Source organism: Aulonocara sp. 'chitande type north' Nkhata Bay, linkage group LG7, assembly GCF_057382095.1.
Source record: "Aulonocara sp. 'chitande type north' Nkhata Bay isolate Kocher_YH1m ecotype deep benthic linkage group LG7, A_spYH_male_GT1.1, whole genome shotgun sequence".
In the NCBI taxonomy this organism is placed as follows: Eukaryota; Metazoa; Chordata; class Actinopteri; order Cichliformes; family Cichlidae; genus Aulonocara; species Aulonocara sp. 'chitande type north' Nkhata Bay.
In genome coordinates this window covers 40,936,944-40,963,913 of record NC_141350.1, presented here as the reverse complement: position 1 = coordinate 40,963,913, position 26,970 = coordinate 40,936,944, and the positions used below count along the sequence as shown (strand labels likewise).

The 26,970-nt window shown below is 38.7% G+C and overlaps 1 protein-coding gene across 2 annotated transcripts in view; it reads right to left on the bottom strand.

Moving 5' to 3' along the window:
• rabgap1 (RAB GTPase activating protein 1) overlaps nucleotides 1-26,970 on the bottom strand; it is a 77,393-nt gene that overhangs the window by 39,112 nt on the left and 11,311 nt on the right. The window contains exons 2-14 of one of the 2 annotated variants that reach the window (XM_086300404.1): nucleotides 23,856-24,091; nucleotides 21,565-21,594; nucleotides 20,283-20,544; nucleotides 19,758-19,971; nucleotides 19,458-19,632; nucleotides 16,654-16,814; nucleotides 15,617-15,727; nucleotides 14,732-14,798; nucleotides 14,543-14,645; nucleotides 14,049-14,218; nucleotides 13,539-13,707; nucleotides 11,395-11,488; nucleotides 9,785-9,935 (exon numbers count right to left, since the gene is read on the bottom strand). In XM_086300404.1, coding sequence (XP_086156530.1) covers nucleotides 9,785-9,935; nucleotides 11,395-11,488; nucleotides 13,539-13,707; nucleotides 14,049-14,218; nucleotides 14,543-14,645; nucleotides 14,732-14,798; nucleotides 15,617-15,727; nucleotides 16,654-16,814; nucleotides 19,458-19,632; nucleotides 19,758-19,971; nucleotides 20,283-20,544; nucleotides 21,565-21,594; nucleotides 23,856-24,008 — 1,860 coding nt within the window. In that variant the 5' untranslated portion in view covers nucleotides 24,009-24,091. The remainder of the gene's footprint in view (nucleotides 1-9,784; nucleotides 9,936-11,394; nucleotides 11,489-13,538; nucleotides 13,708-14,048; nucleotides 14,219-14,542; nucleotides 14,646-14,731; nucleotides 14,799-15,616; nucleotides 15,728-16,653; nucleotides 16,815-19,457; nucleotides 19,633-19,757; nucleotides 19,972-20,282; nucleotides 20,545-21,564; nucleotides 21,595-23,855; nucleotides 24,092-26,970) is intronic. The other variant, XM_086300405.1, reaches the window with a different exon arrangement.

Here is a 26,970-nt window from a genome sequence, read left to right as displayed (position 1 = left end):
ACTCAAATGTTATTGTCTCTCATCAAATGTTTATATCTGCATTATGCACAATAATATAATATTAATGCACAACACAAATAAATCACCTTCTCCCAAAAATCACATGATTCAACACAAGACTACCAAAGTGGTTGCAAAAACAAAGCAGACAAACAAAAAACTAATTTTAGTTTTAAACTTTTGTGAACTCTGTAACAACTAAGCTTCAAAATACGCTTCAGCTGCCATACAGATGCAGTTCCTGCCTTTACAGCCAAGACGCAAACGTGGCTATAAAAGACACGTAATTATTTCCTTACACCAAACTAACAATAAGTCATGATGAAGAGGTTTCTAAAGAAATTTTGAGTTCCAAGAGACACAACTGGCAACATCATGTGGACATTAAAAATGGAATGGCAGTCAAATGGGAATTAGTATTAGCACTGGTTTTAACAAGTGGGGACTGCAATGATCCCCAATGGACCTCCAAGTCAACTAAAGCTCAGAAACTTTTCCACAGGAAGCCGAGGGCTCACAAGACACTCCTGATAACATGCTGAAATTAAAGGTCATCGGTCAAATCTAATCATTCTAAAATACTGACTTTCATAGCTAAATTATTCTGCTTCTGATGATTGTTAGAAATAATTAAGACTGAGTGTTATCAGTAAGCTTAACATTATATTATTACTTTTATTTCTGACTACAATCATTCTGATTAAAAAGGGAATCCTACGTAAGAAGGTTGTTTCAGATTTGATGTCCAAGTTTTACTGTCTCAAAAACAAGAAAAAGGGGGCTTATCAGTACATTGAAATTCAAATTTTACCGTTTTGTTTAACAATGATGTTCATTTGCACTAAATAACTGAACAATGACAGTGTAATGTTAAAATGTCATACAATTTCTATAAAAATAACACCTTTACAATATTGCTATGTTAGCAAAACAACATGTTCCTTTAAGTATTTATGTGACGTATATAATGGCAATGGCATTTTTTATAGAGCACATTTCATTATACTTCAATTCAATGCACTGAACGCAGAAGATTAAAACATCCGTGTAGGTTTATAATGATAACAGGTCAGCAGGCAGCTTGTTCCAATGAACAGGTCCACGGGAACTTAAAGCACCATCAGCACACTTAGATCTAATTCTGGGGACAGTTACAAGTTCTGCACCTGATGACCTGAGAGATCTGACTGGGTTACAGACACTGAGCAAGTCAAAGATTTTAAGGGTAATTCTGTAACAAACTGGGAATCTGTGCAGTGACTTCAGTACAGGAGTAATATGTTCTCAATGCTGACAAGACTAAGCTAATGTTGTTTTCCAAGTCAAAGAAGGTCCCGGAGCCTATTCCAGTGGTGTCCACCCTTGAAGGAAATGTCATAGAGATAGTTCATGAATATAAATACCTTGGTGTCTGGATTGATGACTCCTTCACCTTTAAACCACATATAGAGAGACTAGTAAAGAAACTGAGACTTAAACTTCGTTTTTTCTTCCGTAATAAACAGTGCTTTTCTTTTGCAGTAAAAAAACGTCTTGTCACTGCAACCTTTTTATCTGTGTTAGATTATGGTGACATTCTGTATATGAACGCTTCTTCTTCATGTCTTCTAATGTTGGACACGATGTATCATGCTTCCTTGAGGTTTATTACCAATTGTAAATACCTGACCCATCACTGTGATTTGTACTTAAGAGTAAAATGGCCTTCTTTGGCCATTAGAAGACAGGGGCATTGGTACACTTTTATTTACAAAGCTATGCTTGGATTGCTGCCTCCTTATATTTGTACTTTGGTCACAAGGACAAATAGTGGTTCTTACTCCTTGCGCTCAAATGATCAGCTGCTGTTGTCTGTTCCCCTTGTCCGCACAGAGCTGGGTAAGAAAGCCTTTGTCCACTCTGCGCCTTTTTCATGGAACATGTTACAGAAAGACTGGAAACTAACTGAATTGTTGTCTTTAAATGTTTTTAAAACTAAACTCAAAGGCCTACAGGCTGCCTCAATAATGTGTAATTGTTTTGTGTAATTTTAACTTTGTTTGTTCGTATGTATTTGTCTTGAAATGTGCTGCCTCTTGGCCAGGACTCCCTTGAAAAAGAGGTCTTTGATCTCAACGGGACATTCCTGGTTAAATAAAGGTTAAATAAAAAATGTTCAAATTTCCATGTAACTGTAAGGACACTGGGCTGATGCATTCTGAGTGAATTGTCCTACTGATAATTTGGATAATCCTTCAAATACAAATAATACAACAATAAAATAATCAAAAATAATGAGATCTAAATTGAGATCACTGTCTAAAATACTGTCAAGGTTTCAGAGACTCTATTCTGCTCTAAAAAGTTTCAAGACATCCAACAGTTTATGTCATCAATGCAACTTATCAGTTTATGAACAGAGGTAAGATCATCATGTTTGTGATCTGCATAAGGATGATTGGCTATACTATGATTGTTTAATTTCAAGAGTCAATCATTATCTGTGGCTATTAAGGCAGGGAGGAAGCGAAGGAAGTACTAAACATCTACACTGCTACATGGCACCAACTTAATTTCTCATGACATTCTCAGGTTGGTTTAATACCTTCCATATTTCTGAATGTTTGCACTTTTAGTAAAACTTTGTCAGTGAACTTGTTTGTGTCCTGATTCTGTATACATGAGCAGCGAGTTATTTTAAACCACATAATGTGAGGATTAAATTGAATTACTCAATATAGAGCACTAAATTTAGCAGCTTCATTAGGTAGTAATTACTGTCATATCTAGCCCAGCACTGTCAACATCCTACTCCTAATGACTGTCTGAAGACTGCAGAGTGTGCCTCGTGGTGGGCAATTTGGTGTAGCGTGATGGAGACCCAAACATACCCACACAGTCACACACACGCACACCAGCCTGCACCTTTCTCCCCCGCAATCCAGACACACTCCCATGCTTTCACGCACCTCTTCTGCTCAACACACGAGGAGCTAAAAATAGACGACAGTAGGACTAAGGGGCTGGAAGGAGGAGTGGAAGGGGAGGAAAAATGAGCATGGAAGTCAAAAGAAAAACAAAGCTTAATAAAGAGAGAGGAGGACGAGCTGGAGGAGAAAGATACGCAAAGCAGCAAGAAGCTAAGAGCTAAAATATGAGTACAGTGTGCTGTCCCGTGGTCTGCAAGCTCTGCACATGTTAGCCCTGTTAGCCGTCCATATGATGCTTCCCTGCTTAGCATCCGCTCAAGGTCAGGTGTTCAGCAGCTGACACACACCTGACAACAATAAAACACCAAAAAACTGCAGTACAGTCTGATACCTAAGGCCAGGGAAGGAAAAAATGGACAACAACAACAATCAACAATGATAAAAACGATAAAGAACACATTACTGATAGTATACTTTGCTTAGATGATCTCGTAATCATTTGTATTTGTTTGTATTGCAGGGTTTTCCTTCATATAGGAATTTTCCCACTTATAAATCATGATGAAGGAAAAAAACAACTGAAACAAATAGAGACCACACAACAATCAGCAATCCAAACTCAATATAAAATCCATCTTTACCCTGTTCTTTGTCCTCATCATTTCAGCAGGTGTTTGTGGGGGTCCAGTAAGTGCATTTCACTATTCTCAATGGTAGATTTTTAAAACCAACGGGGTTCGCATTAAATCTAAAAAAAAACAGTGCAGTCTGTCCAGATCAATTTGGCTGTCAACATTAAGCACCTCCAGCATCCAAAAAAAAAACAAAAAACCAAAAACCCAAAACCAAAAAAAACAAGTTTTCCAGCCTCAGGTCATTCACTTGGCTCCCAGTCCAGACGTTTTTGCTGTAAAGCTTTCCTTGTGACACCCATTCAGAGCAGTCCCTTATCATCCTTCTCATCTCTGCTGCCCTGCCTCTCCAGGTTACAAAGAAACTCAGACTTACCATTAACTGCTTTGAGTATGATACCAATTTCTCCACTTTTATCGACCCCTGGGCTCTATTCTACGTTTTTGATGTAGTTGTTAACTCACTGAGCTACACTGTTAGCACCAGTGTTGGTCAAGTTACTTGAAAAAAGTAATCAGTAACTAATTACTGATTACTTCCCAAAAAAAGTAATCCCGTTACTTTACTGATTACTTATTTTCAAAAGTATTTAATTACTTAGTTACTTTTTAAAAACACGATTTACAACCTGAAGAGGTGATAAAGCGATTCTCAGCCCAATTCTACTTTTTCTGCATAATCCATCATACAAAATGTAATCAAATGGAAAAGTCTCTTTTTAAAACTTGTTTTATTAGTTTTAATCTTTTAACTTTATGCATCAAGCAAAAATTTAATTATATGCAACATTCTCTGACTGGAAGAAATTAGTTTAACATTTAAACCTATTTTCTGCACATTCCAGCACATGAAATAAAATATTTTTTGTTTTTACACTCAGTCTTTCAAATAGATGCAAGTAAAACACAGCAGAAAATAAATAAAATCAAAGACTCAGCGGTCCTTTTGCTCTATTTTCACCTGTAAAGTAGGAGTGGGGTAGGTGGAGGTTTACCCTGGTGCAGGTGTGCTGCGGTCAGTTAAAGAATCCGCTAGTTTCTGTGTGAATTTCCCATTACGTCGTAGCGCACTCGGCGCTTGTTTGGGGGGGGGGGGGGGGGGGGGGGGTTCGGTGTAAAAATAAGTTTTCTTCCCACGCACAACGGACACTAATGTTTTTGTCACTTTTTATGGAATCAAACTTAAAGTAAGGTCAGTACTTCCACGCTTTAAACGCTGCATGCTCATACTCTCTCCCACAATCGATATATGATCCATTGTTGATCTCTGGTTAGCACCCAAGTTTGTTAGGTTTAACTACTTCATCGTTTTGTTTTGTTTTTTTCTTTCTTCTTGCTCATCTTGCCATGAGCCATTCCATACCAGACAAAACCCAGTATTGCTGTAGGAAGCTCGAGTTAATTGTGAAATTAACAGGTAATCATGCTAGTGCTTAGGGCAGCTTATTTCTTTAAAAGAAAGACCACCACTGCCATAGTCTTTGCTGGTAAGCACTTGTGTAGCCAGTAGATTTCAAGGCCAAGATTTTCATTTTTGTCCACTAGTCATTGTTCAGGAATCCAGATACATTAAACAGAAAAAACAAATAAAATCTAAATCGACAAGCTAAGGGTTTCAAGATTTCATTTCAGCAGATTTGGTATTTGGTATTTATTTATTTATTGTCATTGTCAAGAACAATGAAATTGCGTTTGGGGCTTCCATACAACCCAAAAAAAGAAGAAAATAATAAATACCCCTTAAAACCCAAGTGTACATATTTAACCCAGTGTGACTCCAATGCAATAAGACAATCCTTAGCAAGCCCAGCTTTTTGTAATCTCTGCACAGAATCTTCACCTACACGCAGCCAAAGCCTGCTCAAACATGACTGGCCAACAGCACTAGGAATATAAACTGACTAGAGACAAAAAGTTTCTGGTACCAAACATTGTGAGCTGTGATACATATTCATATGCAAAATCTGTTTACAGAGATTATCTAACTATCTAACCAAAAGGTGTCCAAAGGGAAAAGAGCTAACTGATAAAAGCACAAGGCAAGAGAAGAATATCTACACATTAGTGCAAAAACAAAAATAGATTCAACAAAAACCAGAACAGCACTGAAATGCTTTAATCTGACTTTCTTAACCTTCTGGGATTGGCTATGTAAGTATTTCAGTTTCTGCCTTCAAGAAGTCTGAACAGCATAAACCTATGGCACGGATGTGTATACAGTCACACAGAAAAAAGGAGAAAGATATGCTAGGATGACAAGACAGCAGGAGAGGAAAGAGAAAAAGGCATGATGACAATGTGATGAATCACAAACGAGCACCCAGACAAAGAAAAGCAATGAGATGCACGACTTGACATGAACAGAAATGGGCGCAGGTAGAAGCCAGAGAGTGTCAGAGTCAGGTGTAAACAAATACAAATAATTATAAAGACACAAAGACAAAGAGGCAGGGAGACAGGTCATTATGTGGGTCAAGCAGACACATTCAGGCAGACAGGTAGTTAGAAGTGATTGCTTGGCTCCCCACAGGAGGCTGGTGCGGCAGGTCTGAGGATCACTTTGAGTCTACACTGCACACATAATTGTGTCACACAAAGTGTGCCCTTTTGCTTGGAGCAAACTTTCAACTATTTTGCCCACCTAGCCTAGGCAAATGAGACTGAAACATGCTTAAATACAATCCAGTAACACCATTATGAACCATGCATGCACTAGTCATATATGCTGGGCAGCCACTTTGTTGGCACATGTACACGGCTAAAAATGCTAACGCAAGCAAAGTTATGCCTATTTCTCTTTACGACCTTTCCTCCAAATTCCATTCACAACAACATAATAAACTGCTACTTATAACCCATTTAGTCAACGTATCTGCTTGTGCTGCATTCCAATTTATTGTTGCAATATTAAATAGTTTCTTGCGATCTAAAATAAACAAATACTTATAACTTATGTTATCCCTTGTTGTGATCTGATGTCCACATTACTGTTATCAAGATAAATAGTCTTTGAAAAAAATGCTAAAACCACTATTTCACTATTTAAACTGAAATAGATTATTTACCATAAGGTCTTTTACTTACTATATGAAATGAAAAATACAATAAAAACATGTCACGCTATAATATGGTGACACTGTTTCTGTGACGCGCTGTAACAACAACTCGTTGTCTGCCAGTATACGTCACGTTGCCTTTCGTAACATCCTCCTGATTAAAATCATCTGCCAGTGAACCTGAGTGCTGCTAAACCCAATTATTTGTTTTCCAAACGTAGTTAACTCCATCAGTGATTGGATTCTACTCACTATAATTTATGGAACTAATGCAAAATATGATGAGTTTATTGGGCCCTTGTGGAGTGCTAACCAACCCTCATATGGAGGAAATTCATTGGACCTCATTGTGAAAGTAACAGGGTAAATTTCTAACTATAATTTCTCCTTCCGTCAATACCCCGCTTTCAGTTAACGTGGATGAACACCAAGTACAGATAGGGTTAGAGAACAAAAGATGGAACCAGCAAGGACACGCAACAAAGCACAAAGAGATACACATAAACATAGGCTGGAAAGTGAACACACTGAGAAAATTAAGAGCTGGCACATAGTATGTGTAAATGTCAAATCATGTGCCAAAAAAAGGCAAAGAATAAATGAGCCTCAGCAGTACATAAGAGAATAAGAAAATTAACACAATGGGAACAATAAGTCCTTCCTAATTTTTACATACTATATTTAGAGTCCCATTATTCAGCACATTTCAAAACCTGCATATTTTTTATATTATATTAATAACAATGTATTTTCTTTTTTAAGCTATCTATAATCTTTCCATTCTTAAACTGTTCTTGTCTAATTCACTGAGTTTTAACAAGTCTAAATAAAATATAAATCCTCTGCATGTGTTTCCCTCCCTTTCAGTGGGCTCCAGTACAATCCTGGAATGCTGTCCTGCTTGTGTAATGAATTCCCACCCAACATCCAGTCCAAAAGCTATCAATATGTTGGCACAAGGATCCGTTGCTCAGATTCCACTCATGCCATTCATTTTAACGGAACTACAGCATGGCTAATGCATTATTTTGCAAGAGCTCTTTTTGAGCAGGCACTCTTTTCCAACTATTTACCTAGCAAGTGCAGGAACACAGAAAATGCTTACAGGCAACACTAGAGATAATAGAAAGGGAAAAGGTGGGTGACAAAAAAGAAGGTCAGAGGGGAAAAGAGGAAGGCAGGGAAGGGCAAGGTTAACATCTTGTCACCACCTGAGACCAAGTTTGCTGCCCTGCAGGTCCTTGCCTTTATATAAGAACAGCAGACAGAGTTGTGGTCAAAAAATAATAAATAAAATTACATAAGCTAATACACTGCTCTCAGCGCACAAGAAGGGTAGTCATGTACAAATAAGGCCACTTAAAAATGCCACCCCCACCCAGCTAATAGGTTCTAGGAGTACCCCCCACCCCCTTCTCCTGGGGTGCATCTGCTTTCCAGTATTCCTGTGTTCGTTTATCTCAGAAGTCAGAGGTGGGAGTGATATCACTCCCAAGTTGAGCATATTCCAGCCGAAAAGTCGATAAAAGCAAGGCGAAAATTGGATTTCTTTTGCTCCTTATCAAGTTAGAGACATTCATGCATGACTAGCAATAGAGCACAGTGCTTATTTTTTTGCACCACTGCAGCATGCTGACAGACAGAGCCTGCTCAATGCTCTGTGTGTGGTTTATTTAGCCAGTGACGGATAGACAACAAAGGCAGCACAGACTACAAGTTTTACAGTTTTACTATCGTTTACACGAGCAGCCGCCATATTGGATTGTTAAGCATTGCTAAGTCAGGACTGGTGGGACTGCTCTGACTTTTCAAGTTGGAAGTCAAACTTGAGGGGGCTTTCCAGTTAAGAATTCCATCTGGAAACTCTGAAATACTGACTTCCAAGTTCAGTTGCAATTTTTTGGTACAAACCTTTTGTTATTTCTTGCTGAACCCCTCATTTCTTTATATTTTGCTTTCAAGGAGCCAGACTTTCTTCTAATTTTCTTTGAAGGTGGTGTTGAGCACAAGTTCTCAAGGCTTTTTTAAGGACTTTCAAAGTTTTGTTTGGACAATGGCTATTTTTTCCACTAGTTTTCAGACTAGTACTTGTACCTGATCATTTTACCATGATTTCTTTTTGTGGGGCTCAGGGGGTAGAGCAGGTTGTCGGAAGGTCTGTGGTTCACTTCCCGGTTCCTGTAGTGTGCATTAACCCCAAAACTCAAGTTTGATCAGAATGATTGTGCGTGTGTGACGCTAGACAAGACACAAGTCACCCCTGAAGCTTCCACACAAGCTCACACAGATGGACTACCACAAACACATCATGGTGCTCTGACAACCTGAAACTTAAATGCAAGCTGAATATATATATCAGAGCAGATGTCCAGATCTACACACTAGCAGAAGTCCTAAAAACTCAAATAAAAAGCTCGCAAATCAAACAGTCTATGTCGTTTAATATAATACATTTCTGGCTGTATATAGGCACAAAACATAATCATGTTTTCCTCGTCTTAATGTTTTTGATCTTTTCAGTCATTTTTGAAAACAACACAGCTAATATCTTAAAGGATTATTCCCTTTTCAAAATGACTGATATGTAGTTACAGGCTCTAGACACTATGCTTCTCTGTTACTGAAGGCATATAATGGGGCCATTAACAAACCACTAATTTGTTCTGAAAAAAGATAGGTGTGTACACACACATAACACAGAGTGTTATCATCTTGTGCGATCTACATGGCAACAGTGGTTATTATCACAAGTTTGAAGCACATGAGAGAAAAACTTATGACACAAGGCCACTGCTGGCCTCTGGGGTGTACTTTGAGTTGCTAAAATTTAACCAGGACTGAAGCAAAAAAGAAGAAAACAGTAACACATATTGTCTGGAAGTACAAACCAAAACCAAAAAAACACATAACGTCTATGAACTAAATGTTTCCGATCTGAAGATATAATCTCTTGTATTGCATTATGAAATCTAAAGTGACACCAATGAAAGGACAAAACTGTTAAAAGTTAACAGTCTATCTCAGTAACTGTATAAGAAATCCTCAGAGGGGATATCTCACTGATGAGCCAAAATAATACAGGTGCTTCAGACTGAGTGACTGTGTTTAAGGACTGCTTTTCTAATCACTGAACAACCTGAATTGAAAGTGTTTTCTACTCATCAGTAATATGTTTGCGAGGCATTACCTTTGTAATGAGTGTGCGGTACTCTTCTACCAGGTGGTCATTGTTATGACAGCCTGCCAGGAGCTGCCAAACCTCCCCACGGAGTGCCTCAGGAATGCCGCTCCGCACCAAAGCTGGCAGCTGTCTGGGACGCACTGATAAGTTCATGTGCCTACAATGGGGAAAGAAAAGATCAGTTTACCAAATATATACTAAAATAAAATGATGTTTATTTAATTATAATGTTTTTAATGAGCCATTATCATCCCTATTGATGACTGGCAGAGCCAAGACCAAGATGACAAGTGGGGCTTGATACCACAAGAAAAATGATTTATATGCAATCACACCTCGCCTAATCAATCAATACACTCGACCAAGAACTCAACAATCACTCTTTCAGAATGCAACATATGAGCACCTTTTGTACAGCAAACGCATGACAACTTATTTATCTATTAAATTATTTTTTAATGTGTTTTATTTTATCCCCATCTTACTTTCAGCAGCAACAAAACAACAGCTAATAAAAAGCAATAGCCCAACAGGAAAAAGCAAGAAAAACACATAAAAACTAATTTCAATGTTTTCTTTCCTTCTTTCCTTTCACTTTTAAATCTTAAGCCTGCTGAGAGTGTTATACCCTGCACGCAGATTTAAATGAACTCAGGGATCTGCAAGCCCATTAGTGTTAAGAGATACAGAGGAGAGGTAGACACGCGCGCACATGCACACGCAAAAGAAGGAGAAGGCAAACTGGAGGTACCTTGGCACTAACTATCGCCTGACTGAAGCAGACAGAAAAATCCCTGAATCCCTGATGATTCTCTCACCCCCCCCTTTTCTTAATTCATGCCCCCTCTATTTTTCTGGGTTTGTTTTGTTTATCTGTCCCGGGCGTCAGGTTATGCAATACGTGGCATTTCTACCGAGACCAAGATGGGAAACTGCGTACATGTGTGTGCATGCATGTGAGAGTGCATGTGATGTAAGTAATGCCAGGCCTGGTCCTCAGGGCATAAGATTGTAAAGGGCTTTCTGTGATTTGCTTTTCTGTGCCCCATTCAACAATGCCACAATACATACACACAAAAAAATCACAGAAGCACACAAAGAAAGCCTAGTGTTATGACTTGCTAGTCTTATGATTCCTTTCTTTATTTAGCCATTGTTATTATTAGCAAAGAGAGATAAACATTAAAAAAAAAAAGAAAGAATTAATCGCTTTAATGATCATATCATCATTGGGTCCTTCTCTGAAGGTGTTTTAAAAGCCAAATCTAGTACAATAGGATAACATCATCATACTATGTATATACTGTAACAATTTAAAGTATATTTCAGCGTTGCACTGAAAAACAAACAACAACAGACAGGGACAAAGACAGCTGAAGATTAGAGCTTGTTTGCGTGTTAATTTACAGCTAATTAAAGTTCGTGCAGTTTCTATTCTGCTCATCACAAGCTTTTGATTAAAAACTAATTCCACACTGGAAGAAGGAAATCATCTTAATAAGCTGCTTATCAACAACTGCTACCCGCTGTTCTTTCCTTCACATGGATTACACTGCATCTGTGTACAATGACTTCAATGGCGACGGAAGTGGAGCACGAAGAGGAAAACACCTTACCACTTGGATAACAAATCTCCCCACGTCTCCAGGATCTTCTCTGCACACTCCTTTGAAACATCACCGGAACCGCTAAGTAAGGGCTCGTCATTATCTGTGAAGAGGGGCGGGGGGCAATCAATTTTTTTCAAAGCAACAATCCATGACCATACCTTTTTAAACATTTAACTCTGTCAACAGTTAATCTTTACTCCTGCATGTACAAATGAAATCATAAAAAAACAAACAGCAAAAATTTGATATTTGTTTAAACCCTACTTTGATGTTAATATGCAGCAACTGAGAAATGGGATGTGCTCATTTTAAACTTAATCTCAGTAAGACTGTTCATAAAAAAATAAAAAAATAAATAAATGGGGATGCATGCATTTTACCACTCGTTGCATCATCTCTTCTTTTAAAAGGCAGTTTGATGAACAATGCATAATGTTCCCCATTCTTACTAAGTGTATGACTTCAGTGGCTCAACACTTCAGAGCCTCCTTTTTCAACTTTTCTTTGAGTAATAATGTCAAAAAAGGTTTCTATGTGTGACAGATCTGGACTGCATGCAGATCAGTTTATCACCAGATGGGAGCACATGTTACTCCAAACCTGTACGTTTAGTTCAACATTAATGGTACCATAACAGAGGCTACCCTTAGTACTGTGTGCTAATAACAAGGCAAAAGATCCCTCTCCTCTTTAGTTTGGAGGAAAATGTGTCCACGACTGCCAAGAAGTATTTCAAATTTTGACATGATAGACAATTTTTCACTTTGCAAAACTGCATATTGCAGTAAACAAGGCCCAAAGAAAGCAGCAGCAGTATTTTAACTAAGATGTTACTTTTACAATATTTTTGCAACATGTAGCTGGTATCAAGATCAAAAAAAGGATAAATTGAAAAATGTAACAAATGAACCAGTGCTAAGTTGTGTTAATGAGCTTTTTCAAGATTGCACCAAAACGTGTATAGCTTCTAAACAAAAAGCACTTTGTTTAAAAGGGTAAATGTTACAATTATGTCTCCTTCGCAATCACTCAAAGCCTATTTCAAGGGGCCACGCCTTTGCTGTTTTGGTACAATAGGACTAGTAATAGGAATGATCTCCCAAGGACCTTAGACAAGAATCAACTATGGCTGTCTTTAAATTTAAGCTGAAGACACAAAATTCTTGTCAAACTTTTGGAAACTGCTAACCTCTGGCAGGGATGGGTACCAGTATGGCACCGGTTCTGACATAAACGGTAGTAACCAGACCGAAAAGTAGCGCACATGTCGGTGCTTTATTTTCCTGAGATGTCTTACACTTTGGATTCTAGCCAATCATTTTACCTTCCCAAGGATAGTAGGCGGGCCCAGGTACGTACGTTCTTTTAGAGCAGAGCTACAGATTAAAAATGCCCAAGGCGAAGCGGTCAAAAGCGGGGGGTTTTTTAAAGCAGAGAAATGCACCGTATTTGATAGCTTTCTGCAAGACCTCACGCTGTGCACATCTACTGCGGGTGTGGTGCCTGTTATCGGACCCGGAGTTAGCAACATCCCCCAAAAACACGAAGAGGAGAGTCCTGGCCCCTAGCCCTGCCAGTGTAGCAGAAATGATGACGGATGATGATGCAGCAGCAGCTGTTCTTCTCTGCGTGAGTAGTTTGATGTTGTTCGTGTGTAATTTATGTTGAGTAGGCTAACCACGTTATTACATTAATGCATGTAAGGTGAACTAGCAAACACCTCGTAGTTACATGCGGCTGTCTTCTTGTTTGATGGCAGATACTCCCTTCACCCTGGCCAAAAAGGCTAAAATGACCAAAGAAAAAGTGGAAAACAGCTAAACATGAGAGGTTTTGGACAAAGTTTGTGTTCTCCATTCTTTAAGCACCGGTTTGAGCACCGTTTAAGCACCGGCACTGTTTCAAAAGTACCGGTTTGGCACCGGTATCGGATAAAACCTAGACGATACCCATCCCTAATCTCTGGACATTTGGTTGAAACGCGGGTTGTTGCTGTGTTGTTTTATGTAAATTTGAGGAACCCCTCTTTTAGCTATTTTTGAATTGTAAAGCATTTTCAATGTGCTGTATAAATAAAATGTACTTACTTTTAGACTACAAAAGTGAATAACAAAAAAGTAGCTGAAAAAGTACGGCAGCATTACAAGTACCTTCCTCTTCATCGTCCTCGGGTGGGGAAGGGACCATCCCGCCAGGCCCAGTTGGCAGGATACTGGGACTGGCTGTGGTCTTCCTTTTTTCTCTCTCGGTTTCACTTTCCAAACTCACCACCTCATACAGTGTGTCAGAGGCAGGGCTCTTACGCTCTTTACGCTCCATCTGAAAAGAGAAGATGTGTTTGACCACAGGAAAAAGTCCTAAGGTTTACCTTTCCCTTAAATCCAAACGTCTGACTCTAACAACTATCATTAACAAATTAAAACTTTCACAAAAAGTTTTCAAGGGCGTATGTGTGAGTTTTCAACATGGAGTAAAAATGTGAGGATATCATCCCCTGAATAGCTGATAAAACATTTGTTACTTCTTTTCTTTGTTCATATACCACTTAGTAAAAGGCACAAAATATTGCATTCTACCACTGCAGGTCACAGCTAATATCTGGTCACAGAGACCATCGGCTGAATTAATTTAAATGCAGATTGCTTCATGATTTGACAAACCTGTCGCAGTTTAAGGTAGAAAGTCTCGGTGTAGCTGCGCTTGCTGAAGGGCCAGAACAGCCTGTCGTTTGGGGAGCACACTCTGACCCTCGTCTCCAGAAGAAAACGAACGGGCTCTTCCACCTCTGTAATCACCAGGTCCACTGCTGTTGTCATGTACATGAATTTATCTGAAGGGGGGAAAAAAAGACAGAAGTTACAATATTATCTGTACTTACTGACCGAATTTTCCATCTACAAGTAATTAATATATTAAAAACAACTGTTATCGTTATCATTCCTTTTTACAATGTCCATTTATTATATCCTTTATTTCTCTACAGCTTGGCTTGGGCAAAGTTCTGTTAATAACCACCACACTCAAATACTTCTGTCACATACTGCCGTGAAATATGAGTGAATAACCAGCCAGCAATCCAATAAACTAAGGAAATAATCACTAATGAAAACTATTTATGTCTTATACAAATCTTAAATTGATTCTTGGCTCCTACCTTTAGGCGTTTCCTCATTCACAGCCTGGAACTGAGGCGTGTTGGGGTTCCAACTTCCTGTGATGATGTAAGACTTCCCGTCTGAGCTCTTTCCCATTGACTCCTGAGGAGGTACAAGTCTCAAGAAGTTAGCAAACACAGAACAACAAACGCATAGATACACATAGAAAAGTGAAAAAAGGGGCCCACCAGGTCTAGCAAGTGCATGTCACTGTTCTTCACATTTTTCCCAGGGCTGAGCAGGAGTCCAAAACACCTAAGGAAAGCACATATAGAGAAAGAAAAATGTGCTAGGAATATGATTACATAAGGGGGAAAGAAACGCGAGGCATACGACTATGAATCTCTCAAAAAAAAATAAAATAAAAAAATCGTTAAAAAAAAAAAAAAGGTCACACATGTTACCAATAATAGCTTCCTGAAATGATCCTCTAACACAGACCAGAGCACGGAGAACGTTAAACACTCCACTAAAATCGTCACCTTCTCTAGGTTCACAAATCAAGAACAAATCATGGCGAGGATGAAAGTCTGCAAAAAAGGTAAAGAAAAGTTTAAATTTCCACTGATTTATTAAAGTGTGGAAAATGAGACTAACCTCGATCACCACCTAACAACGGTTCTTGACATGGACTGACATACGGATGTGAAGGTGTTTATTACAGAGTGACTTACTTCTTAAGAATGTCTGGTCAACTTTATGGACATTTATGGCCGTTTACATGAACTTAGATTGTTTCCACATTCTTTTATCAAGTTAAGAGCCACCTCGTGTGGTTTTTTCTCCTCTTTTCTTTCTTCTTTCTTTTTTTAAAATAACTCATCTGAAACCACTCCACTTCTCTCAGTTAATTAGAAACAACTTAAAAAGAACTCTGAACAAAAAGACCTTCAATGCCTCTGAGCACGACCATCATTTATGAGAAATTTAGACATATTTGATCACTGCATGAAACTAAAATTCACAAAAACACTTAATCATGAGGACTCCAGGGCACTGCTTAGTAAAATGCTGACCTATATTCTGAAGATGTGTGTGCATGAGAGTATAAGTGTTTTAACTCTTTATCTTACCTCTCAATAGCCAGTTCTTTATTTGAGGTTTGCTGAACATAGATGACAATTTTCTTGTCCAGTCCTGCACGCAGCTTGAAGCTTTGCTTGTCCTTGTCTTTTGCCACAGCGCTGGAAAGAGAAGAAATATTTTTACAGTCTAATTAGAGTGTCTACATGCTGGAATTTCTCACTTTTCATCCCGACCAACCCCCCCCCCCCCCCCCCCCCACTAAAAAAAACCAAAACAGAAGCCCCACTATCATCAATTTATATTGTAAATCTGCTGTATGACTTCAGATTGATGGGATTATTTACACTGTAGAGAAGGAAAAACTATTTCAAAATGTGAAATGTTATTGTTACAGAATATATGTCAACATTTAAAGTGTCTTCAGAGGCTTGCTAATTTAATTTTATCAAAGAAAAAACAAAAGCAGGCCATGAGTTCCTGCATGTAGAAGCCGCTTGCTTGGAAGTTGGAACACTAAAAATAACCCAATGCTAATAAGGAGGAAATACGAGTCGGCTAAAAATATCCACGGGCATATTTTTGCTTGTTTTATTTTGTTTTCCAAATAACCTGACCCTTTGGGCTGCTTGTCATCACATAGAAGTAAGTCGGGACTATGGGAAAATAAAATAAAAACAACCTGTGAAGAAGGATTGATGAAAAAAAAAAAAAAAACAGGAACTTTGTTGTTATATCTTGTGGTAAAAAGTGTGTTTGATTGGTTAACATCAGAGACCAAAGAATACTTTTTTCTTTTTTTTAAATAAATCAGTGCAAAGTTCCTTTCATCATTTTTACCCAAACCAATTAGGGGATGCTTCCCCTCATGGGCAGCACCCATCCCAGAAAGGTTTGGGACTTTAGTAGTAAAAAACAATAACAACAAAAAAGTTGATTCTTAAAATTAAGGATGTATGCTCCCGTATTTATATGTGTAATATGTTGACTAAAACATTTTACACTCCAATAGACAGCTAAAATTGCACTTTTGAATTCAATGATGGATTAAAAATTAGAATGCATGATGAGTGAATGTGACTCCCACCTGAAAGTACCCTTGCCATCGTCCTCCCTAATCTCCAGGCTGACAGTAAATGTAAACAAGTCACTGTCAGGGGTGAGAGGGGGAGCCTGCTGAGACGACAGAACTGCCCTCTTAGCTGACCGCCGAAAGGCTGTGGCAAAGCTGTACAGTATCCTACTAACCTGCAGGAGCAAAGTAAATGCGCACAATGAATATCTATCCCAAAAGACAATATAAATTTAAAGGTCTTCTAACACAGACATATAATTTAAGAGTGTCAAAGAAAAAACACAGGCAAACTCAACAAAACATCGTATAAACACAAGATAACAGTTGCAAAGTAAAAAAACTGAAAGTGTTAAAGAGGAAGAATACTAACAAGCTAAAGCTTTCCAGCCAAATTATTTAGGTTTCCTGTGCTGTAACCATAGACAAGGATAGTGCAAGTGGTCGAAGTGGAATTTGTCTGGTCATAATTATGAGGAACAGAAGAGACCTTCAGCAGATTAACCATTTTGAATTGTATTTAATTTTGAACTTTGAGTGTGGGGGTGTTGTTCCTGTGTAACAAAAAGCAAGCTGTACCAGAGGTTTGCCAAGTCTCAAGAGGAGCAAGAGCTAGAGACAGAGCTTGAGTCTGCCAAGTGTGAAAACACAAGGTGGTAATAATTTATTTACATCGTCTCCACTGAGGGGACTTTAAATGCACAGGTTTCACAGCGAGCAAAGTTTTTTTTTCTGTCCACTTACTACTAAAGAGACATATGTGGCTGATAATAAACAGAGCTATCCCCCCAACTAGAGGACCACTGCAGAGTGGTTTTGGATCATTTCTAATTCCGGTAAACAGCACCGCTCATGGGGGGTCAGTGACTAGAGGGGTGGGGTGGGGGAAAGTGCGGTTATCAATAAATAACAATGCTCTTCGGCTCTTTCACGAGACCAGAGTACAAAGCAGCTTCTAACCTCTGCTACAGAAAGTCTTTGTTTTATCTCTGGTACAGTACAGGGATGTTAGGAGATCGCAGGAGGTCTATTTATTGAGAAACAACACTGGACAGGATGTAAGAGATGGGGGATGAGTAGAGCTAGATGGGGGGGGGGGAAATTACCCCCTGTATTGGTACATGTAATACAATGGGACTGTTGTTCTGTGCTGCTTAAAACTGATCAGCTGTCAACATCTTCATTTTTCACGAAGGAACTCTCTGTAGGCAGTTGTATGCCAGAACTAATCAGGGCAGGCAGAACTTAGTTTGATACAGAGTGCTTTTCAAATAGCCCCACACAAGCCAAAATAGCATTAAGGTCTTATCAACTAATACCAGGTTTTCTCTGCAAAAGAGGCTGTCAAAAACAAAAGGGCAACTATTTCATCCTTTACTCCCAACAACTGGAGTTTCATTCAAAGAGTCCGTCCCTGATCTCAACTCAAACTTGTGAAATCGATTACATAAGAAGTTTGGATTTGATCCGTATCTAAAAAATGCAGCCTTTAAGGATCTGGTGCGTGTTAAATGTCTTGTTACACTGTTTTTATTTCCACCCGGGATGTTTTTTCACACTTGCCAGCTTTTTCTTTCTTCATGTACTTTCCGTGCACACGAAGCTTTGAGACATTGTTAAATGATGTCACGATAAAAATCAGCTTCAGCTGCCAATTTGTGTTTCACTTGCATCAGCTTCTTAGGATCCTAGAATACTTCTGTAAAACCCATCTACTGGAGCTGAACTGATGTGAATTACATAGAAATAGATACACATCTCTGGATGAGAGAGGCAAGTTTTTGTCAACTGTTTACTGTGAAGTTGAAGCTGATGTGATGCATATGACAAGAGCAGCTTTCTCCCCAAACGAACGGGTAACCAATGGGCTGACTCGCTACAGTCTAATAATCTGAAAGGGAGGCCCAAAAAAGCAGGAGATGCTGTGGACTGGTTTGTTGCTATGGCACTTGAAGGAAGAGAAGGGTGGGTGCAAGATGAAGAGTGCCAAGAAGAGAACAGAGATGTCCAGAATATTTTTTAATTTGAGTGAGAGTATTTGCATCAGTGTTTTAGTGAGTATGTGTATTACAGATCGGAGTCTCGGAAACTGGATAACAGGATGAAGTGTCTGGGGGCTCACTGTGACACTGAAGGAGACGGCTTTCATGATGAAGAAATCAGGTCACTGAACACTGAAAGCAGAGCTTTAACCCAGTTTCATGAGCGGGTACCTTCTTCTCTTCCTTTACATTTCTGCTGAACCTACTGCATACACAGCATTACAATAATCGGCAGATACACCAATCATCTCATTACAGGCTAGGAAATTGTTTTGGGACATTTATGTGAATGTTAATTTAACACACATCACCAACCTAAGCCATGCTGCCTAAGAGCTGTGTCCTACCCCAGACTTCCTTCTTGAATTATCGCAATCATAAAAGGTTCAGAAAACTTGACTTTGACTGAATCCACAAACTCTCCACTGATTGAGTGCCCGTGGCCCACAAGACCCAAAGAAACCAACACCGGCGTCCTAATGCCACATCAGGTCACCCCCAGAGCTGCCGTGTCCACAACTCAAGTGTGTGCACATGTATTTGTACTTGAGGGGTGCAATAGTGTGAAAAGAAGAGACGGCAGTGCCATATATAAAATCAAGAAGCTTTCACTCCCCCTTTTGTTCACTAACTGAATAGCAACTACATTGCTTGCAAACTTTTTGGGGTTGGCTACTCTAGTTGTTGTTGTGACCTTAGCTTGGAAAAGAGTGCCTTATATACCACATAGTGGTATTAAGTTAGACAAAGACAGTTGCATAATCAGTGAATGCTTACCGCCTCTTGGATTTGGCAGCGAAAAACATGGATCCTGAAGATCTCAGCATTGTAGTGGCTCTCAGTGAAGGCAAAGCAGTCACTCTCCGGTGTGCCATCATGGCCTCGTACGCAGAACAAAATCTTATAGATCGGATAGTTGGCAATCTCAGTGTTGTTGTGTGGATCCAACAACCTGTTAAAACACCAATAAAATTACTGTTGTTTAAATTCTTAAAAGAAACAAGAGTGTACCAAGTTTGGACATCTGCACTAGAACTAATCCACACAACTGACCGAAAATCTATATTTTCGCCCTACCTGACAGTCCCTTCAGACACGCCTGGCACAGACAGTGTAACATCCAGGGGGAGTTGGCACTGCCCTCTGAGGATACTCATCATACGGAGGGCCTCTACCTCACTCCGGGGGGCATTGACTGAGGCACATCCTAGATATGTCAGCTGGCTGAACACGACGCTGTCCTCATCTGGGATGGGGCTGCCAGGACTACATTCTGATGATGATTCATCAGCTGCAGTTATGAGAAAAGACAGGCAGTGAAAGAAAGAAAAGGATAATATTATGACATCTATTATAATCTTTCAGCTGTACAGTTTCATGCGAGAGGAGGTTAGAAAGAAGGAATGGAAAAGTAAGAGAAGCTTAAGGAAAAAATATAACATCAATTGGCAAAATTCATGAAATTCAAGGAAACCAAGAACAAAATGACAACAGTCCTCATCCTTTAGGAAACAAAACGAATGAGGAAACAGGATGGTTTAAAACATGTGATGTAAAATTGTTGGTATAAATATGATTCAACTTCATCTCATCCTGACTTGCCTCTGTATGACCTCTCATTCAGCTCACTCTCTTGGGCTGTCTGAACAGGAAGCACCATTTCCAGCTTGGGTGGCGGTGGGGGTGCGCTCAGAGGGTCAGTGCCTGGGGCTACAGGTGACGCTGTGGTATAAAGGGCATGATCGCCCCTACCGAGATCATCCATCCTTGCTTCTGACGCAAGGCCAGCGTCAGCCATTGATGGGTCCATGAGGACATCTTCTAGCTCCCTTTGAAGCTGCTGCTCACTTCCATTGCCTACAATCTGATGCACACACATAGGTGTACACACACACACACACACACACAGAAATAATCATGCACCCAACCACAAAAAAAGCACAAAACAAACAAACAATTTAACCAGAATTAAGAATTATTATTGAGTTTTGCAGTTTGCAGAAACATGCAGTTGCCTTGCCCATAACAGTGACATGGAAATGTATTTTGAGCGACTGCAGCGTGTTTAAGGTATGAATCACTTGTTTCAGTTTGGCCATTAAAGATGTATCTTAGGTATATTTCAATATTAGTACATTGTATTGAGATCACTTTGGGTGGACGTATCAAGACTTTAGAGTTATGCCAACACTGATTATAAATGAAAGTATCAACTGAAACCTTGAGCTTGGCCAAACAGCACAAAGTGAGGTAAATGCCTGTTCCCTGCCTGCTGCAGCAGCATCCAAAAGCTGTATAAGAAAAGGAGATCAGCCGGTAGGGGTCACTGTTGTATTGATCATTTAAGGATAACAAAAATGATGTAAAAATATAGAACATTTTTCCAAACAGATAGAGTAAAACCTAATTTATGTCTTTGGCAGAAAAGAATGAGGTCATTTGTCCATTGCTGCTGGACTTAATTATCTTAATATATTTGCAGGATGGATACTACCACTGCCAATTATCTTAGTGATACAGGACTATTAACATGATAAAAAAAAGAAAAAGCATTCTAAACAAGCGCAAGTGTGCTATCAATTCTATATTGACGTTCACACTTCTGACGTTTTGTAACTGTGTAGCTGTAGAGGGCCTTTACAGGAAGTGCTACAAGCCTGGGCGACTGTTGCATAACTACAGCCTACAGTCTAATTCTAACATCATCAAATCCAAAGTATTAAAGAGCTGAGGCCATCGCTGGACAGACGGCAAAATTACAGAAAGCACAAATAATCACAGACAGAATCACCACTGAATCACATCACAGGAAGAATAAGGTGAATAATATTCACAAGCAAGAGAGAAGCTGAGGAAAGGAAAGAGAGCGAGAGAAGAGACTGACCTTAAAGCTGACCCCTTCCTCAGAAATCACCTGCATAACAAACAACAAGTTTAGACACTGACTCCTCTGCTGACTGGATGGGCTGACTGGAGGGAGATGTGCACAAGAGTGTGTCGGCAAAAACCAAAACATGATGTCAGGATGACCGCGTGCCAGTGGATGGAGTGATTTCGCCATTACATTGTGAGAACAGAGGATGTGTGTCACGTTCTGCTTTTTAACCATCTGACAGCAGGCAGACGATGGCAAAATACGCAGCGCAAAAACTTGATTTTATTGTCCATAAAAAAAGAGCTGTGATGCTTTTACAGACACTGGTCTTATGAATGAAATATGAAAACTCAAAAGACAGAACACGACAGAAGGTCAAAGCAGAGCAACTTTCTAGCGAATGGATATTGAACATCTATGCTCTGCTGGCGCCATCTTCTGGGAACTTTACAGAATAACTTTTCTTTACAAACAAACAGGTATCGTACATGAGTGACATACAGTAATGAAAATAGTCCGAACGTGTGAGGCCGCTTCTTAAGGCAACTCAATAAAAAGAAACATGATAACAACTAAACTGAGAGACACGTGGACAAAATGCATCCTGTGAAGAGATCGAGCAGAAGAGGCGAAGAGAGGTAATCTGAACCCATTAGGGACACACACAGGATAGTGGCTGGCAGTCACAATTATTTCCTAGAAAGTCTTTATATTGTGAAAAGAGCTACGCCCGCATCACAAAGCACCGATATTTTCCCCAGCAATGGGTCAAAGCAAGGTTATATCACCACAATACCTGGATATCTTTCAAAGTTGAGCAGTGAATTCAACCATAGAAAACAAGCTGTAAGTCAGCCTCGCTATAGCACAATATCATATTACGCATTTAAACACAAGCACCTGACTGACACAGCAGTTGGGAAACGGTCTCCCAAAGTTAAATAGCATCCAACTTAATCACACTCAGTGGCAACAATATCTGGCGGTGGATGCATGAATGACATCCTTCATTTGCAGCCTAAACAGCACAGGGAAACTTAACCAGACAATTTACCCTCAGTTTATGTGGATGTGCACAAATCACCAAGGGCTTCGTCATTAAAAGTAGCAAATACAAACACCAACTATGACCAACTACGGCAAAAAAGGCAAAGTGAGAATGAGGAAGCAAAACAATAAATGCTGGTTTATGGTTAAGAGTGTGAAATTAACAAACCCTGCTAGATGTTAAAAAAAAAGAAAAAAAAGATGGTTGTTAGTAATGAAAACAGTATGTTAGCAACATGAATCTGTATAAACTGTAATTCCTAATTTGCTTTTTTATGAGTTCTATTTCTAACAAATAAATAAAGATGAATAAACATTGAAATGTTTTGATATATCATGGTCCATCAGATTTAATTAACACACAAGGTAATAATAGTCACACCATTTAGTGTGCTGGACATTCTCGTTTGGTTTCCTACTTTATACTGTACAGTTTATTCTACTTATCTGATCAGGCCATCTTAACTGTTATTATTAATGAGTCTATTCAAAGTAAAAACACCTCTGGAATTTAATGGTAAGGCCATATAAAAAAATCTATCTATTAAAAAATTAGCCTAATCTAAAACAAAGTTCCCACCTGACCCTCTGTGACCCTTATGTAGAACACGTTTCACCAATGTTTCTCCATTTTACATAACCTATGTGTTGTGTTAAAATAGGACTATATTAGCAAATGAATGACCCTCAAGAAATTGCAGCTGGAAGATGAGTGTGAATTCAGATAAAGAAAAAAAGTGTAAATAAAGACAGGACCTCTTATATCACGCACTCACTATGTTTTGATAAAGGTTTCTTCAGTAAAATTAAAAAAGAAAAACAAACACACACACACCTCGGGTGCCAATGCTTGTTTCTGCTACTCTATGTCGTAGACATAAATATGGTGCAGTTTTGCTGTTGAAACTACAACATACTCCGTCATCTTGATGCTCAAATGCTGGAAAAAACATGCATTAAATTTTTTTTGAACCCCTCTAACCACTTTGAGACCCTCTAACTTGTAATAAATGTTAGAAATATGAAAGTAAACTTGCAACTACTTATGTAAAATTGTAAATTTATCTTAAAAAAAAAAAAAAAAAAAAAAAGCTGATTCCTGGGGTGTCAGGTGGAAGGCTTTTCATGGAAGTTTTTTAATGGGAAGACCCTTATGCCATTGTGCCTAAGTGACTATTAGTGCACCTAATCTCCAACAAGTCCCCCTTTTCTACCTTGCACTTCCATCCGTACCTACACCCAGCCAACCTTACCTTCAGTCCTGTCTTTTCGTCATCACTACCATTATTAGTAGAGGAGGGTGTCTCGTCCCCCAGCCGGGACACAAGGACAAAGTCCTCACTGTTGAGAGTGGACACTGAGTCTGAAGACACGCTAATCTTCCCCACCGAGCCCTTGTCATCCATGGCTGCCGCTGTTAAATTCAGCCACGCTGCTCATGAATGGAAGACGGAAGGCGGAAGTGGTGGGAGATGATGAGCAAAATCCCCTAGAAAAAAATAAATAAAAAGAAAGAAGCAGAAAACAGTCATGATGAGATGAGATCCATGAAAAGCATCTTATAGAAAGGCAAGTGGCTCTAAAAATGGTGAAAGTACTTGTGATTCACTTTTAGAGGTCTTTTGAACACCCCAAAGAAAGAGGTCATTACCCAGAGAAAGGCAAAAAAACAAAAGAGCGCAAAACGAAGCTTAGTTCAAGTGAAGGTGATAGACAAGAGAATAAAATGATGAAGCAATGAAACCAGAAAAATCAAAGAAAAAGCATCTGTGGGTCATTTAAAGCAATTTTATATGCTTCAGAAGAATAAAGTAGACTAGTTTGCAAAAACAGCTTGATTTTACATGCATTGCAAAGCTATGGTGATGCGAATGACAGTGAGGAAGTAAGGAAAAAGACAACTTTTTACAACCATCTATTTGACCCATGTTCCGTCTACAAAGTCTCAGCTGTGGTTTCACACTAATGAATCACAAGTTCACAAAAATACATTGAACAATGTAAAAGCACACAGTAAATAATCTAACTGCAGTACATGCACTCCTAAATGCATCCCTGCAACACCAACCAGCCACCACAACTGCAAATAACAACTTTTGACTCTGCTGGTAAATTACGACTGTGGGATGCCACTGTGTAGTTCACACTGAGATAAGAATTAGCATTAAGGTAGGGAAATCCAGGCAAAGCTCTATTATTAGTATTGAGGCATGAGGTAACTTCTAAACAAGAGAGGTGGCAGGAAACACCCATAAGCATTTCTGGCCGTTTCCTCTCGCTGCTCCTCCCTTTCCCTCTTTCACTTCTCTTTTTGCCTCATCACTCACCCTGCAATCTATTTTTCTCAGTGTCCACCTTTGCCCTTGCCCTTCTTGCTTTGGGGAAAAAAACCCACCCAAAGCAAGCAGGTTTAACAATGAGAAAGTATCAGGACAAAAGGTCAATCTGGATTATTAGAGATAACACAAACACAGTCACACTGACCCAAAATAAACGTCTATATTAGAGGTTACGTGATTTTGCTGGTGATATGATTGTTATTTTTAGGCTGCAATTTATTATTGACAGCTTAAGGTTTATCCTCTCGGTGTACGTCTCTGGATACTGTGGCTCTCGCTAAAATTTTAAAGGATAAAATACGGTTTCAAAGCAAATGAATTCATTTTCAAAATATAAAATTCAATTTCAATTCAGTGATGATCATTTTCAAACCAATAAATTGAATTTCAAATTAGGCTAATTCATATTCAGTTTGTAAAAGCATTTATTCAAGTTACAATTCAGATTCAATCCGAGCAATTTAACTTATTCAACTTCAGTTTCTGATGGCACAGATTTCTGCCCATACTAGCGTTTCACCTTTATTTGACTTGGAAAAATAATTTGTCGCTCTATTTTAAAAAAAAAAAGTCCCTTGTAAAGATGCAACATTAATTCACTTACTATTAGAAGAAAACAGGAATAACCTCAGGTTTCCTTTCAGCACTCTAGCCAGGCTGAGAAAGAGTCCGAGCTTTGTTGAACTTAATTAGTAATGACTTCATGAATTTCTTCACAATTAAAATTTTCACCATTAGAGAAGAAAATTTTTCACAGCAGTCCCACAGATGTATCATTATGTACAGCACCTATAAAACTGCTCTTATTTATTTTAAACTTTAACTCTCCAATTGATCTTTCAAAGTTAGCTTCAGTAAATACTTCCTCAAAACCATCAACCGTATTCACTTTATTATCTTTATCTTTATTCGCGGGTTATGTACCACAGGCCTTTAATGTGGCAGTAATTAAACCATTACTTAAAAAGCCTCTAGTTGACCCAGCTGTCTTAGCTAATTATAGGATAATCTTCAGTGTTCCTTTTCTTTCAAAAATTCTTGAAAGAGTAGTTGTAAGCAGCTAACTGATCACCTGTAGATGAATGGTTGATTTTGAGAATTTCAGGTTTCAGAGATCATCACAGTACACAAGCAACATTAGTGAAGGACTCGATACTGTAGACCACAATACTTTATTACAGAGATTCGGTATTAAAGATACTGCGCTACAGTGGTTTGAGTCATATTCTCACAGTACACAATAATTCAGACTCCATAATTAATAGGGGTGGGGGAAAAAATCGATACTGTGTAGTATGGTAATATTTTGTTTGCTAATAATGTATCGATACAGGGACAGCAGAAATCGATATTTTGTTACAAACCATTTTTTGTGGACTGGAACATGCTCTGACTTCAGAGCATGTTGATCAGCTCCTTTTTCTGAGCAAGAATCCTGACATTTCTTCACTGTCCAAATGTGTTTAACTTGTTTTTTGGCAGAAATAAACATGACAGTTTACTTATTTTAATTTAAGACATGTTTTATTTTAATTAAGTTCAAAACTTTTTTTATTTAATGTAAAATTATATTTTGTTTTAATTTACTTTCAAATTCTTCAGTTGCTGAAGGGGCTGCATAGTTTTCATAAATTGCATAGTTCAGAATAGCTATAATTGTACCAGATGGTTGCATTCAGTTAAGTTGGAGTGTGAGACTTTAATATTAGATAAAATGAATATTGATAAAGTTTACCTTTATGTACAGAATCTGAATATCGCAAAATATTTTTAAAAATTGCAATAATATCGTATCGTGCATTAAGTATTGTGATAATATCGTATCGTGAGTTGTATGGTGATTCCCACCTCTAATAATTAACAACAATAGGTTAATTGTATAGGTTAATTATGGAGTTCCACAGGTCTCTGTGCTGGGACCAATACTTTTTAAGAGCTTCTCTTAGGCAGTATCATTCGAAGGAACATTTTCACAGCTATGCAGATGATGTCAGGCATGTGTAAAGGCATGTGTGGCGGAGTGTAGTCG